Below are 17512 nucleotides of genomic sequence, written 5' to 3' on the forward strand. Positions count from 1 at the left end.
TATATATATATATATATATATATATCTATATATATATATATATATATATATATTATCTATATATATATAAATATATATATATATATATATATATATATATATATATATATATATATATATATATATATATATATATATATATATATATATATATATATATATATATATATATATATATATATATATATATATATATATATATATATTTACATATATAACGTCTTTAAATAAGTTGATAATGCAGCAAGTGAACGACTTCAACCTTAATGTGTTTGTACTGCTTGTTGTGAGATAACAAAAGAATTCCTCTTAAGTTGGTGATTCTTGGTTGAAGGTTTGAGTTGATTTTGGACTGTTTATGCCTTAATATGACTTTTTATTGAATAAATTTATATAATAGTTTCCTCGTGATAATTTGTTTATCCTTCTTACAATTCACTGAAAACTTCAACGCTAATATTTTCTTGAATTAGAAATTTATGCCACATTGTACTGTTGATACATCATGAACTGAGATACCTGAGGCTGTGGTAATGCAATACTGATGTAACTGAGATACCTGAGGCTGTGGTAATGCAATACTGATGTAACTGAGATACCTGAGGCTGTGGTAATGCAATACTGATGTAACTGAGATACCTGAGGCTGTGGTAATGCAATACTGATGTAACTGAGATACCTGAGGCTGTGGTAATGCAATACTGATGTAACTGAGATACCTGAGGCTGTGGTAATGCAATACTGATGTAACTGAGATACCTGAGGCTGTGGTAATGCAATACTGATGTAACTGAGATACCTGAGGCTGTGGTAATGCAATACTGATGTAACTGAGATACCTGAGGCTGTGGTAATGCAATACTGATGTAATGATACCTGACTGTGTAATGCAATACCTGAGATACCTGCTGTGGTAATGCAATACTGATGTAACTGAGATACCTGAGGCTGTGGTAATGCAATACTGATGTAACTGAGATACCTGAGGCTGTGGTAATGCAATACTGATGTAACTGAGATACCTGAGGCTGTGGTAATGCAATACTGATGTAACTGAGATACCTGAGGCTGTGGTAATGCAATACTGATGTAACTGAGATACCTGAGGCTGTGGTAATGCAATACTGATGTAACTGAGATACCTGAGGCTGTGGTAATGCAATACTGATGTAACTGAGATACCTGAGATATCTGAGGCTGTGGTAATGCAATACAGATGTACTTTTCTCAGATGATACAGTGACCGAAATGCATTAATATTTTGCTGTGCCTCTTATTGGTTATTTCAACAATGATGACTGAGTCAAGGGCTTATAATCCTTATTTGTTCTTACATGAAAGCTGCCTTAAATGAACTTTACAGGATACGCAATGTGGTCTCTCTGTGTATAATACTTTAAGTACACTTACTAAAATACGATGTATCAAACATGCTTTAAGTAAACAAGGGAATCACTTCTTGACCTTATAGGATATAAAGTATGGTCTCTGTGTGTAGGATGCTGTGAGTGACCTTATCAAAATATGGTGTCCGTGCATTGACTGAACTTACTACGATATAAAATGCATTCTCATTATTTAAGATATCTTGAGCGAGCTTACCAGGATATGGAGAGAAGTCTCTGTGCGTAGGATGTCTTCAGCAAACTTCCTGACGGAGGTCAGGTCTGAGGTGTCTACCTGCCGCACTACCACATCTGTGTTGCCTGTAGTCTTCTTGATGTCCTCTGTAAATGATGGCAAAAAGATCGAGATCAAGTACATCTTTACTGAGAAAGTAAATACAAAGTGGTTATTACGTTATTCCAACTTTAACAAATAAAACTGCCTTATAAATCCAAAAATCGCTAAATAACTCAAACATGTTGTCTGTGATTAGTGATAAAATTATTAATGCAGTGGTAATGATAGTAATAATATTTTAAAATAAGGATGACATAACGATATTTATAATAATGATTATATTGTAAAACTAGTGTAATTTAGCGTCTGGAATAAACTATTAGTAAATGCCACCTTCGGCAATTTTTTTTGAAAAGTAAACATCAGTAGTGTGCTGCATCTATACTCTGTTATAACATCAGCAGAAACAGAATCTTTCTATGTTATCATGGGCAGCAACAATGTGGATTCGAATGCTTATTATCTTATCTGGAACAGCCACCTGTCACTCACAGTGTAAGATGGTTATGATGAGACCTTGACCAGTACTGTCTAGTGCCTTATGCTATGATTTACAACACACAGTAAGTTGTGCCTACGTGTGTGTTATGTATGGTACCTGTGTGACATGAATAATAGTGGTGGTATCAACGGTAGTGCAGAGGACCTGGCTCACCTGTCTTGATTTAGATGGAGTGTTATAGTTTTTCTATGGTGTTAAAGTTTACCCATGGTGTTAAAGTTTACGTATGGTGTTAAAGTTTACCCATGGTGTTAAAGTTTACCCATGGTGTTAATGTTTACCCATGGTGTTAAAGTTTACCCATGGTGTTAAAGTTTACCCATGGTGTTAATGTTTACCCATGGTGTTAAAGTTTACGTATGGTGTTAAAGTTTACCCATGGTGTTAAAGTTTACGTATGGTGTTAAAGTTTACCCATGGTGTTAAAGTTTACCCATGGTGTTAAAGTTTACGTATGGTGTTAAAGTTTACCCATGGTGTTAAAGTTTACGTATGGTGTTAAAGTTTACCCATGGTGTTAAAGTTTACCCATGGTGTTAAAGTTTACCCATGGTGTTAAAGTTTACGTATGGTGTTAAAGTTTACGTATGGTGTTAAAGTTTACCCATGGTGTTAAAGTTTACGTATGGTGTTAAAGTTTACCCATGGTGTTAAAGTTTACCCATGGTGTTAAAGTTTACCCATGGTGTTAAAGTTTACCCATGGTGTTAAAGTTTACCCATGGTGTTAAAGTTTACCCATTGTGTTAAAGTTTACCAATGGTGTTAAAGTTTACCCATGGTGTTAAAGTTTACCCATGGTGTTAAAGTTTACCCATTGTGTTAAAGTTTACCCATGGTGTTAAAGTTTACCCATGGTGTTAAAGTTTACCCATGGTGTTAAAGTTTACCCATGGTGTTAAAGTTTACCCATGATGTTAAAGTTTACCCATGGTGTTAAAGTTTACCCATGGTGTTAAAGTTTACCCAAGGTGTTAAAGTTTACCCATGGTGTTAAAGTTTACCCATGGTGTTAAAGTTTACCCATGGTGTTAAAGTTTACCCATGGTGTTAAAGTTTACCCATGGTGTTAAAGTTTACCCATGGTGTTAAAGTTTACCCATGGTGTTAAAGTTTACCCATGGTGTTAAAGTTTACCCATGGCTCATCAGTAATAGATGCCGAAGAGGAGCAAAACAAGAAAATCCCTTATTTTTTCAAGGGAATACCCCCATGAAACCCCGTAGGCCTTTGGAAATCACCTCTTATCATATCTTAAGAACCAAATATGTTATATGGCACGAGAAATCTGATTTCTCAACTTTCTTTCACTGATAACCTTACAGGAAACACATTAGATCGCTATTTTTACATTAAAAAATCTGTGAAAGATATGATAATCAGTATTTCAAATGAGATCAAAATGACCATCCTGAGTTGATATACAGTGTAGTAAGATAGAATAAATAACGTGCTCATTTCTGAGCATCCTGGTCGGGCTTATTTACTGAGCAGTACTTAAACAAGTGCAGTAACTCATGTTTACTCTCCACATTCACGTTCACTACTTTAACAGTGTCATGAGTTAGGTTCGGTTTTGTTTGGCTTGTTAATATTTTGTTAGATTAGGTTATCTATGGTTTGTCATGATTTGTTTTTATTTAGTTAAATTTGATTAAGATATGTTCAGATGGATTTAGTTCGAGTTTTTACTGACATTACCAATCACATCTAATTCTGTGTAATAACTTGAGAATGATTCTTCGTAACACTGTTACATTTACTTAGTGGAAAGTTAGGATTGATTTTGGATTTCTAAGCAATAACTATAAATATTTCTGCACATAGGCTTCAAGCTTATAAAGCTTATGTATCTCTCGTTAAGAAAGGATTGGATTTTATTGGGCCAATATGCAAATTTTATTTAATAAGCTAATATGCCGATTTTAATAAAAAAAAAGTGTGGGTTATTTACCTCTCTGGGGAAATATGAATTGGAATATCAAGCTGAAAAACAGAACTGTTATGTCGTGTTTACTACACTATATTAATAGCAATAAAATATATATTGAGTTACATTATGCTTTCCGCAGTAATTTAGGAAATATAAGGTTATTCAAGCCTTTAATTATATCTAAAAATCCTATACTCTATTATGTTTCCATGCATAGAAGACCAGATTCCATGAGTGGGATTCATAAGTACAAATGCGTATAAAATCCTACACAGCCAACCTTTTCTATCTGATTTGTCTCATATTCGGTGTAGTTCAAGCTCCTGAGCCTTCTGAGGATACTGATCTATATTGTCAATGGCTCTTGAGAGATCTGTTCTACAGGTTCTGGGTTTTTGAGAGAGTTAAACTGTTGATAAAAATCCTTTACAAAAATTCAATGTATTTCAAAAGACCTAAAATCTGGAACACCCTACCTGAAAACTCTAGAACTGCAGACACATTCATCACTTTCAAAACTACAGTTAGAAAACATCTTATCTCCCTGATCCACCCTGACAACTAACTACATGATAACCACCTGGTGGTTCACAATTACATTCACTCACCCACTGACTATAAACCCAGAAATACTAATCTTAATCTGAAAATAATAAATCCTAACTAGTCATAAGTTTGCTTATGATACTCAAATATAGACACTTTGTATTGTGCCAAAACAAAAGCATTCACATTGCTAAACTCAAAAATTATGATGAAGTCACTTAGCCTTAAAATATTATAATCTGTAATGATTTAATGTTAAGAATTAATCTAAGTCTGCTCGAAATGCCTAGCTATGCTAGGTGTCCTAGTGGCCCCCTCTGTAATTAGTATTTTATAACATGTAAACCACAAAATACCCAAAACCTGTAAACCCCACATCGTAACCATTATAGAGAATAAACTTGAACTGAATTGAATTGAATTGAATTATAAGCTGTGAGCTGTAGATCGTGGACATCTTGAGAGAATTATGACTATTATAATGGTATGCAATGTCAACAAGGTGAGGGATCAGACACATGTGTTACACTTGGCTATCTTTATCTAAAGAAATTCCTGCAACACTGTCTTTACCAGTTCAGTACAGAGATATGAGCACAGTAGAATATAAGGTATCAGTCCCTCAGTCTTGCTGAACAATACACAGAAGACAGAATATGAGACAGTTAGTCCCTCAACTTTTTCTGTCTTTGCATATATTCTCTGTACTGGAGTGAAACGTTACTGAATGGCGAAACATCTTCAAATAAAGATACCCAGGTGTGACACTGTAACCCTTGGACTACCCAAGGGATGGGTCCGGGGTGCATAATACACTAACTCCTTCCAGATACCTGTGAAGCAATAACATGTTAAGCTGTCCCAGAACACTGACGTGCAAGTTGCTACTAACTGAACACCGACTTGAATGTTAAGATTTCACTAAACCCTACCTTGAATGTTAACATGTTCACTGAACTCTGGCTGGAATGTTAGGATGTTCAGTGAACTTTGGCTTGAATGTTAAGATGTTAACTAAAATTCTGTGTGAATGTTAAGATATTCACTGAATTCTGGCTTGAATGTAAAGACAACAAGTTGTGGGCACTTGACAACAAGTTGTGGGCACTTGACAACAAGTTGTGGGCACTTGACAACAAGTTGTGGGCACTTGACAACAAGTTGCGAACACTTCACAAGAAGTTGTGAGCACTTCACAAGAAGTTGTGAGCACTTCACGACAAGTTGTGAACACTTCGCAACAAGTTGTGAACACTTCACAAGAAGTTGTGAGCACTTCACAAGAAGTTGTGAACACTTCACAACAAGTTGTGAACACTTCACAAGAAGTTGTGAGCACTTCACAATAAGTTATGAGTACTTCACAACAAGTTGTGAACACTTCACAACAAGTTGTGAACACTTCACAACAAGTTGTGAACACTTCACAACAAGTTGTGAACACTTCACAACAAGTTGTGAACACTTCACAACAAGTTGTGAACACTTCACAACAAGTTGTGAACACTTCACAACAAGTTGTGAACACTTCACAACAAGTTGTGAACACTTCACAACAAGTTGTGAACACTTCACAACAAGTGCACAGTTTAACACTTGAATATTATTCTCGTTTAACGAGGATAAATTAATTTCAGTTTATTACTTCTGAACAACTTTATTATTTAATGGCTGATAAATCTGACACTTTTGTTTGTGTTAGTAAATTTGTCAGCACAGTAAAAGAGTCAATAAAACTTGGACTCCATGTTATAACTGCAGAATGACTCATCTGATCGGCATCAAATTTTTACCAATATTGTGGTTTACTGAAGGTGAAGTTCGTGCTCTTATTGGCTGATATAAATCAACGTTTACCAGTTTTATTTAAAAGATAGTGATATTTATATTCAATATCTAAGGAATGCTGCTTCAGACTGGCTTCAAATCTTAATCATTGGTGCAGCTTAATTTAAAGTATTTTTGTATTGCTTTATGGGTTGTCTGGGGGTAAATTATCAAATGTTTTAAACAAATTTTATTATATTAGATTTTATTAAAAATATTCCAATCAAATTATTTTTTCTTATTCGATAATAGTGATTTTTAAATCGTATATAAATAAGAAAAGAATAAACTTCAGTATTTTCATAACATTATCAGAAACATTCTATTTTTCTTTCAACAAATTTTAGCTTAAAACTTGAGAACGTCTTACTCGCTCGGTTTCAAACTTTCAATGGTGATGTACTGTAAATAAGACAAGATTCCTGATATTATTTACTGTCCTGGATGTCTTATGGACAATTTTACATTGGTTATTCCCACATTTTATTTCCATGTGATAACTGGAGAAAATTCAAGACTCGTGTTTGTTACTGAGAAGAAAGTTGTTCTTGTTAGATCTATCTTCATACTTTCTATTTTTAAATTTTATACCATTATCAAAAATTTTTCATTACTTTACCTTGATGCTGGTAAGAGGTTCTTGATCCAAGGACTTGAACTTATCCTGCATTTTCATACATTGCATTTAAATGATTAACATTTTACAAGTGCTATTTGACCCTTACTGTTTTAGTGTTTTCCTTTCAGTAAAATATAACATTTGTGATTAACATCAAATATCAGGAAATTTGTTTTGCGTTAGTCTGTGATGACTAACAAAAGTCTCATTCTGTGAGGTAGCTGTTGAACGCTTCTTCAGGTTGGTTTGAAACTTACACTGCTGACCTGTTATCCTCAAAGCTTCGTTTTAACTTAAAGTTAAGTAAGTTTTAATGTGGCAGTTCTATTAATTAAGTTGGTTATGTGAAATAATTGGAGAAAGTCTCTTGTGGTCAGAAACAGATCAGTGTGACTTTATTGATCTTAAGTTAAATTAACATAATTGTTATATATGTGCACATAACATCTGTGTGCTCAAGAACTATGTAAAAAATGAGTACATTATGTACCAATATTTTTAATGATAATGAACTAATTACTTACATGCATATTTACTTTAACCTTATACGCTGCTACAAGTCAGCTAGAGGAAAGTTTGGACTGATTTAGTCCTGGGTGGGTCTTAATTTGCCTTTTTTTTTGTAGAATAAATTAGAGGAAATTTAAAAAAATATTTTCATATGATAATTTGTGAGTCCTCACACAATTACCTTCATCTTCAACGTTGTTAACTTTATAATGCAAACTTTGATCAACTTCAAACTTAATGAACTATTGTGTTGTAGGATATTGTAGTAACTTAGATAACAAGACAATACCTCTTCAGTATGGCTTCAAAACTGATGATTCTCAGTAGTATGATAGAATTAGTTCAGGGCTAATATGTCTTAATTTGCCCTTATAATCCAAGAAATTGTAATATTAGTGTCCATGTGAAAGCTTGTGAATACCAAACGTGATTTTCTTCAGGTCATCAACACTAATACTTAACTGCATTATAAACTTATCCCGCACTCTGCACTAATTATTCTGGCTGTATTGACGTATATGGGACAGAAGTTAAGCAATATAAGGATATCTTTCATGAACTGCAGAGCCACCGTGTGGAAACACTTTTACTAAATTTTCCCGTTAGTATGACAAAATAACAGAGGAAAACTTAGCTTGGTTTTGTAGTCCAGATTTTAGCAGCATCTCTCTGGATCTGACCTCAACGTAACTACAGATGATTCCACAGAAGGCTGAAGAGATGGAGTAACTTGGTTAACTTTGCCCCGAAGGAGCGTATATGTCAAGTATTTCACATCTGCCTTGAAATGTGACAGGTTCTTCATGTTTGTTGGGCGTATCTCCATTAGATCATGAGGTCTGTTAGTAACCCCAATCAAATCCATTATCTACCTATTAGCTGCAGCAAACACTAGCCAATATGTGTTTAACCGGACTTACTTGGGTATTGTAACTGACCCAAATGCCCCAAGCATCTAGTAGGGAATGTTCAGTGACCTCAAAAATGATGGCTTGAGTAGGCTGCTTCCCCTGATACATCGCAATAATGTCCTATCACTCGCAACGCGTCGGTACAGTCACTTTTGTCTATCACCATTCGTATTGTCCACGGAAGGTAGAAATTTCCCCAATGTTCGATTATGCCTGGGTGAACACAGCGGAACATGTTAAACACACTTTATCGTGACTTTACCATGGATTACGTCACTCGTATTTGCATTACTTTACTTCCTAGTGGAGATTGTCAGTATTTCAGAGTCAACGACCACGATCTTTACCGCTGTCATTGTCCTCTGTGGGAGGTTCTGTGACTTCTGAGCACTGCGGAGCGCTGTACCTCCTTATCCTACAAAGGAAATGCTGACTTCAGCTTTATAGACATTCTCTGCTAGCTTTTGCAACAGAGTTCAACACAAAAGAGCTGTTTTCTTGTTGTTCAGCTGTGATCTGGAAGTCATAATACCCTTACCTTGTTTATCAGGTATCAGATGTTTTCCTTTGGATTTTACTTGTCATAGGGAATGAGCAACTGATCCAGGCTTAACCTCATATTTGCAATTGTTCAGAGATTCTAGTAAGGAGCAGAGAATGCCCTGACATCAGAAGCCTCTTCTGAGAGAGCTAGGCCCCTCAGAGGGCTGAAGGGGCTGAGAGTTATCCCATCCCTTTCCAAACTGGAGTTAATTCTCAACACAAAGAAAAAATCTAGTTATTAAATATAAATAAAACATTAACATTACAATAACATTAATATAAAAAAACATGTAAAGTGTGATATGCAACTTCAGATCAGACTGACCTGCAATTCTCTCAGCTTTCTCAACATTACGACAAGCAAGGATGACCCGGGCGCCTCGCTGAGCCAAGTCCCGAGCTGTCTCCTTCCCGATACCTGTCAAACATTACTATGTTAAGTTGTCTCCTTCCCGATACCTGTCAAACATTACTATGTTAAGTTGTCTCCTTCCCGATACCTGTAAAACATTACTATGTTAAGTTGTCTTCTTCCCGATACCTGTCAAACATTACTATGTTAAGTTGTCTCCCTCCCGACATCTGTGAAACATTAGTATGTTAAGTTGTCTTATTATTACCAAGTTATTTCCTTCCTGATACTTTTGGGTCCAGTCCCAGGACCCATTATGTGACACTGTAACCCTTGGACTACCCAAGGGATGGGTCCGGGGTGCATAATACACTAACTCCTTCCAGATACCTGTGAAGCAATAACATGTTAAGCTGTCCCAGAACACTGACGTGCAAGTTGCTACTAACTGAACACCGACTTGAATGTTAAGATTTCACTAAACCCTACCTTGAATGTTAACATGTTCACTGAACTCTGGCTGGAATGTTAGGATGTTCAGTGAACTTTGGCTTGAATGTTAAGATGTTCACTGAAATCTCGTTCAAATGTTAAACTGTTCATTGAACAGTAGTTTAGACGTAAAGCCGTTTACGGAACACTGATTTACATGAAAAAGTGTTCACTGAACACTGATTTACATATTAAAATATTCAATGAACACTGATTTCTATGGTTAAATTGTCCACTGAAAAGTGATTTACACGTTAGCTTGTTAACTGAACACTGATTTGCATGTTAAGTTGTTCGCTGAACACTGACTGACATGTCAAGTTGCTCAATGAACAATGGCTGACATGTTAAGTTGCTCACTGAACACTGGCTGACATGTTAAGTTGTTCACTGAACACTGGCTGACATGTTAAGTTGTTCATTTAACACTGGCTGACATGTTAACTTGTTCACTGAACACTGGCTGACATATAAGGTTGTTTACTGAACACAAGCTGCCATACTAAGTTGTTAATTGAACACTGGCTTACATGTTAAGATGTTTACTGAACACTGGCTGATATGTTAAGGTGTTCACTGAACACTGGCTTATATGTTAAGTTGCACACTATACACTGGCTTACATGTTAGATTGTTCATTGAACCCTAGATTACATGTTACATATTGTTCACTGAACAATGACTGACAAGTTGTTCAATGAACACTGGCTGACATGTTAAGTTATTCACTGAACACAGGCTGATATGATAAATTGCTCAATGAACACTCGCGGATATGTTCAATTATTCGCTGAACGCTGGTTGACATGTCAGGTTATTCACTGAACACAGGCTGACATGTTAAGTTGCTCATTGAACACTGGCTTACATGTTAAGTTGTTCAGTGAATACTGGCTGATATGTTAAGGTGTTCACTGAAGACTGGCTTACATGTTAAGTTATTCACTGAACACAGGCTGACATGATAAATTGCTCAATGAACACTCGCGGGCATGTTCAATTATTCACTGAACGCTGGCTGACATGTCAGGTTATTCACTGAACACTGGCTGACATGTTGAGTTGTTAATTGAACCCTACCTTACATATTAAGTAGGTCACTGAACACTGGCTGATACGTTAAGTTGTTCACTGAACACTGAGTGACATGTTAAATTGTCCAATAAACACTGGCTGACATGTTATGTTGTTCACTAAACGCTATCTGACATGTTAAGTTGTTCACTGAAAACTGGCTGACATGTTAAGTTGTTCACTGAACACTGGTTATCATGTTAATTTGTTCACTGAACACTGGCTGACATGTTAATTTGTTCACAGAACACTGGCTCACATGTCAAGTTGTTCACTGGACACTGGGTGACATGTTAAGTTGTTCACTGAACACTGGTTGATATGTTAAGTTGTTCACTGAACACTGGCTGACATGTTAAGTTGTTCACTGAACACTAACTCACATGTTAAGTTGTTCACTGAAAACTAGCTGACATATTAAGTTGTTCACTGAACACTGCCAACAATGTTAATTTGTTCACTGAACACTATCTGACATGTTAATTTGTTCACTGAACACTGGCTAACATGTTAAGTTTTTCACTGAAATCTGGCTAACATGTTAATTTGTTCACTGGACACTGGGTGACATGTTAAGTTGTTCACTGAACACTGGCTGACATGTTAAGTTGTTCACTGAACACTGGCTGACATGTTAAGTTGTTCACTGGACACTGGCTGACATGTTAAATTGTTCACTGAACACTGGCTGACATGTTAAGTTGTTCACTGGACACTTGCTGACATGTTAAATTGTTCATTTAACACTGGCTCACATGCTATGTTGCTCACTGAACACTGGCTTACATAAGTTGCTCACTGAACGCTGTCTTACATGTTAAGTTGTTCACTTAACAGTTGCTGACATGTTAAATTGCTCACTGAACACTGATTTATATAACATGTCATTCACTGAACACCGGCAGACATGTTATATTGTTCACTGATAACTGGCTAACATGTTAACTTGCCCACTGAACACTGGTTTACATGTTAAGTTGTTCAATGAACACTGGCTGACATGTTAAGTTGTTGACTGAAAACTGGCTGACATGTTAAGTTGCTCACTGATCACTGACTCACATGCTAACTTGTTCACTGAATACTGACTAACATAAATTGTTCATTGAACACTTGTTGACATATTAGGTTATTTACTGAACACTGGCTGCCATGCTAAGTTGTTAATTGAACACTGGCTTGCATGTTAAGATGTTTACTGATTACTGGCTGATATGTTAAGGTGTTCACTGAACACTGGCTTATAGGTTAAGTTGAACACTATACACTGGCTTACATGTTAGATTGTTCATTGAACCCTAGGTTACATGTTACATGCTGTTCACTGAACAATGATTGACAAATTAAATTGTTCAATGAACACTGGCTAACATGTTAAGTTATTCACTGAACACAGGCTGACATGATAAATTGCTCAAGGAACCCTCGCGGACATGTTCAGTTATTCACTGAGCACTGGCTGACAAGTCAGGTTATTCACTGAACACTGGGTGACATGTTAAGTTGTTCACTGGACACTAGCTTACATGTTAAGTTTTTTAAGAGAACACTGGCTGATATGTTAAGGTGTTCACTGAACACTGGCTTACACGTTATGTTGTTCACTAAACACTGGCTTACATGTTAAGTTGTTAATTGAACCCTGCCTTACATATTAAGTAGTTCACTGAACACTGACTGATATGTTAAGATGTTCACTGAACATTGAGTGATATGTTACATAAGTTGTTCACTGAACACTGGCTCACATATTAAATTGGATGTGTTCACTGAGAACATCCTGACATGTTAAGTTGTTCACTGAACACTAATTTACATGTTTAGTTGTTCCCTGAACTCTGTCTCACATGTTAAATTGTTCACTGAGTACTGCGTGACACGTTACGTTGTTCACTGAACACTGGCTGATATGTTACTGGCTGACACGTTAAGCTGTTCAATAAACCTGGAAGACATGTTTAGTCGTTCAATGAACACTGACTGACACGTTAAGTTGCTCACTGGACATTAGATGACACGTTAAGTTGCTCACTTAACACTCGTTTATATTTTAAATTGTTCACTGAACACTTGCTGACGTGTTAAGTTGTTCACCGAACACTGGCCGGCATGCCGACTTGCTCACTGAAAGCTGGCTGACATGATAAGTTGTTCAGTGAACACTGGCTTACACGTTAAGTTGTTCACTGAGCACTGGCTCGCATGATACATTGCTCACTGAACACTGGTTGACACGATCAGTTGTTCAATGAAAACTGGCTGACGTATCAAGCTGTTCACTAAACACCTGTTGACATTTTAATTTGCTCAATGAACACAGGCTGTCATGTTATGTTCTACACTGAACTCTGGCTGACATGCTAAGTTGTTCACTGTACACTGGCTGACATGTTAAATTGTTCACTGAACACTGGCTAACGTGTTAAATTATTTACTGAACACTGGCTGAGATGTTAAGTTGTTCACTAAACACTAACTGACTTTATGTAAAGTAAAAGGACACAAGTGCAACTAATGTGACATTTATTGTGGCAACGTTTCGCTCTCCAGGAGCTTTATCAAGCCATTACAAACAATACATGGAAACAGAGGGTATATAAAGGCTCTGAGTGAGGTGCAATACTAGTGAGGTAACATTTCGATGTTCACTAGTGGTGGTAGTAGTAGTAGTAGTAGTAGTAGTAGTAGTAGTAGTAGTAGTAGTAGTAGTAGTAACAAAAATAATACAATATGGAAGAGCAATTAATTCGTACATGAGTAAAAGGATATAAAAGCTATTACTTGGGTAACATAAAAATAGGTTGGACAAATATAGACTGGAAAGAGGCAGTTTTTTTTTTTTTTTTTTTTTTTTTTCAGTGTTCACTCTCTGTAATGTGCTTTGTGTAGTATAACAGGAGAGACTATGTGATGGCAGGGTTTACTGTTTTCAGGAGGATTCTTGCTAAGACTTCAGAGATGGTGAAGCTGCCGTTGTTTTGTTTAATTGTATTCGAAACAGCGATCAGTGCTGATTCAAGGCACTTTCGTCTGCGCAAGTGTCTTGAATCAGCACTGATCGCTGTTTCGAATACAATTAAACAAAACAACGGCAGCTTCACCATCTCCGAAGTCTTAGCAAGAATCCTCCTGAAAACAGTAAACCCTGCCATCACATAGTCTCTCCTGTTATACTACACAAAGCACATTACAGAGTGAACACTGAAAAAAAAAAAAAAAAAAAAAAAAAAAACCTGCCTCTTTCCAGTCTATATTTGTCCAACCTATTTTTATGTTACCCAAGTAATAGCTTTTATATCCTTTTACTCATGTACGAATTAATTGCTCTTCCATATTGTATTATTTTTGTTACTACTACTCCCTGATATCATTGAGTATACATAGTGTATAGTGTATACTACAGTGGCTCCCTAGTATATTGATGATAAAAGCTAAAGTGTCATTTGAAAACAGGTGAATTTGTAAATGAAGTGATAAGCCTATAGAGGAAGGTGCCAGAAGTCGCCAGAAACTTACCACAGGTCAGCTGTTTTTAATAATCTTCCTGGCCTGCTAGTGTACTCGCATATAATCTAGTGATACCAGTGAATAGCAGAATACAGTGTTGTAGTAGCAACTAACCAGTATTATAATGGTACTTAGTGGAGTGGAGTGACTTTCATTAGTTTCTTTTCTTGAAATACGAGACGTTACTGTGTGTGGAAATTTATTTGGTCCAAATAGTTCCACAGCTCAGATCCAGCATGAGCGTCTGGTCGTCTGAGCCGAGCGGCCCTTAAACCCTCCCAAACACGGCATTCTCTGGTTGGCGGTTGGTAAGCTTATTTAATTTATAGATTTACTCTTCAGTGAAGGAGTAGGTAGGTTTACTGGTAGTACACTCATATTAGGTTTACTAAGGCATCTGTAGATAATGATAGAGTAGACCTAAGACCTTAACATAGGTAGTAATAGGCCGATAATGTAGGCAAACATTAGGATAAGTTAGCTAGGGAGAACTGGCAGCCCTAGCTTGAATGGCGGGGCGCAGGTCACAAAGACAGAATAGCGTCCTTCTTACGATAGACTTCGACTGGACAAGACGTGCCGTGAACATCAGGCGGCGCCCCCACGTGTCTTCACATCTGAGACCTGGGGAAATCTGGTAGAGACACCTCGATGTACCGTAGATGATCTCCTCCATCAGCCCATACAGTAAGACGAGATATTCACCTTTTCCCGTAGGATCTGGCCAGTGACTTAGGAGATTGTGGGTTGAGTTAACTGAGGGCTCGGCGTGCTACAGAGAGAGTATGCCCAGTAAGTACCAGCGTCTCAGAGTCGTCTGAAGCTAGCGTCTGAGTCTGCATAGTTATACTAGGGGATACATACCCTCTTGGATATAGGAATTTCTGAGGTGCAGGCAGGACACTAATAACAATTGAATATTGCAGGAATTAATGCTCCCGGTTGCACGTGGTTCCCAAGGGGAAGTCCAAGGGGGCTAAAGCTAGGCTTAGGAAGTTGAAGATCAGGATATATGCTGCAACACCAAGTAAGTTAGTCCTTTATACGTGCATGCAGGCAAGGTTTCTTGCAATACCAATCATTTGTGAAAATCTGTCCTATAAGCCACTTGTGAGGCTGAGGTACCCACCTCAGAGCTCGGTGTCAACAGAGTTTGCCAGGGTAGGCGACTCACTTGGAGGCAGTCCACACAAATTTTCACAAAAGTGGTCCTTCGAAAACCGGATGTGGAATAGCTAGGTTAAGCTATCATAGCTAGGCCACAGTTAGGAACCAGTTTTACAGAGTTAGGTTAAGCTATCATAGCTAGGCCACAGTTAGGTTAAGCTATCATAGCTAGGCTACAGTTAAGAACCAGTTTTACAGAGTTAGGTTAAGCTATCATAGCTAGGCCACAGTTAGGAACCAGTTTAAAAAAGTTAGGTTAAGTTAGCACACCTAGGTCAAAGTTACTCAGAGGCTAGGCCAAGCTGACTATACACAGAAGTTGTTATTTGCAGTAATTTACAGGCAGGCCAGGTAGGCTAGAGAAGCTTGTGAATTTAATTATTTACAGTGATTACAAGTAATCCAGAGTAGGAGACTTGTGTGTTAATTACTTACAGTGGATTTGCAAGGTAGCCACAGTTAGGCTAGGCTTGTGCAATATTTACAAAAGGTTATAGTAGCTAGGACAGATTTAACCTAGTTATTATTTACAGGGAGTTATAAAGCCAGGTTTAAGTTATAGCACACTAGCTAGGTTAGGATTTACCTTATCCAACCATCCACGCTAAACAGAGTAAGCTGGGCTCAGTTAGGCCAAGCTGTTTACATACATTATTTATTTACTGTTTCACAAGTTGAATTGTTGAATTTACTTAGTGTTAACCAAGTGATTTTAATTTGTATACTGCACTTTATTGTGATTTTCATCATCTTTGATTCATGTTAATGTGGGATTTGTGAATTACACCTGAGACTAGGTTAAGTCCTGTAATTATTTGCTGGCATTGTACAGTTGAGTGCTAGATTAAGCTTTCACATCGATACACATTTTGATTGGGATTTGAGAGCTAACAGTGTACATTTTTGATTCAGAGTAGAGTCAATATAATAAAGAAAGAGAATTGTTAAGCTTGTTGAGAAGCCTTGAGACCCGTTCATTCTCACCTAATACCGTTTGTGCTGTGGGGTGGGCTAATTGAAATACAAATTAGCACCGTGATCTTAACTAAACCGCAACTATGGTAGGTGAAGATGCAGTACCAGCTGTCCCAGCTCTAAGTCAATTAAAGCGGTCTATGGGAGCCTATAAGGGGCGCCTGAGCAAAGCATGTGAGGAGTGTCGTATGGCCAGGCAAGATCAGGACGTAGACTGGGAGGAACTAGAGAGTTGCCTGAAACCTTTGGAGCAAAGACTGGAGGCCTTTGAGAGATCATTTATCCTTTATGAGACAGAGGCCTATACTACAGGTGAGTCTGAATATACGGTCGAAGTAGCACGGACAGACTATGACGAACGAAGGGCAGAGTGTAAAGCAGAGATGAAACTCTGCAGGCAGTTAATAAAGACTTTGAAGGCCGGTACAGCAGGGGCAGCAAATGTTTCAAAGAACACGAACAACAGCACGCCTGTTAATGTGTTGCCCAGATTGCCCCAGTTGAATTTACCAACGTTTGACGAAACCTTAACAGAGTACATTGCTTTCTGGGATCAGTTTAGAGCCCAGATAGATGACAGAAATGATTTGTCAGATGCCGTCAAGTTGCAGTATTTGCGGTCGCAGCTCAAGGGTAAAGCCTTAGATCTGGTCTGGCACTACCCGATTACTGACACTAATTACCAACATGCCAAAGACCAATTAGAAGACATGTTTGGCAACACTGAGGAGATAAAGGTAGCTATACTTTATCGGTTGTTGGATCTAGAGGCTTGCCGACATGACCGTCAAAGTCTAGAGAAGTTCCGTATTGAGGTTATGAGCTTGTCCAATAGTTTCAGAGATTTGCATGATGAGAATGATTCAAAATGG

At 37.3% G+C, this 17512-nt stretch overlaps 1 protein-coding gene across 1 annotated transcript in view; it reads right to left on the bottom strand.

The window, feature by feature from the left end:
• The window catches only part of LOC128688155 (retinol dehydrogenase 11), a 645869-nt gene that overhangs the window by 81229 nt on the left and 547128 nt on the right, over positions 1-17512 (bottom strand). The window contains exons 3-4 of the mRNA XM_053775864.2: positions 9399-9491; positions 1603-1727 (exon numbers count right to left, since the gene is read on the bottom strand). Of these exons, the coding sequence (XP_053631839.2) occupies positions 1603-1727; positions 9399-9491 (218 nt within the window). The remainder of the gene's footprint in view (positions 1-1602; positions 1728-9398; positions 9492-17512) is intronic.

This window comes from Cherax quadricarinatus, chromosome 19, assembly GCF_038502225.1.
Source record: "Cherax quadricarinatus isolate ZL_2023a chromosome 19, ASM3850222v1, whole genome shotgun sequence".
In the NCBI taxonomy this organism is placed as follows: Eukaryota; Metazoa; Arthropoda; class Malacostraca; order Decapoda; family Parastacidae; genus Cherax; species Cherax quadricarinatus.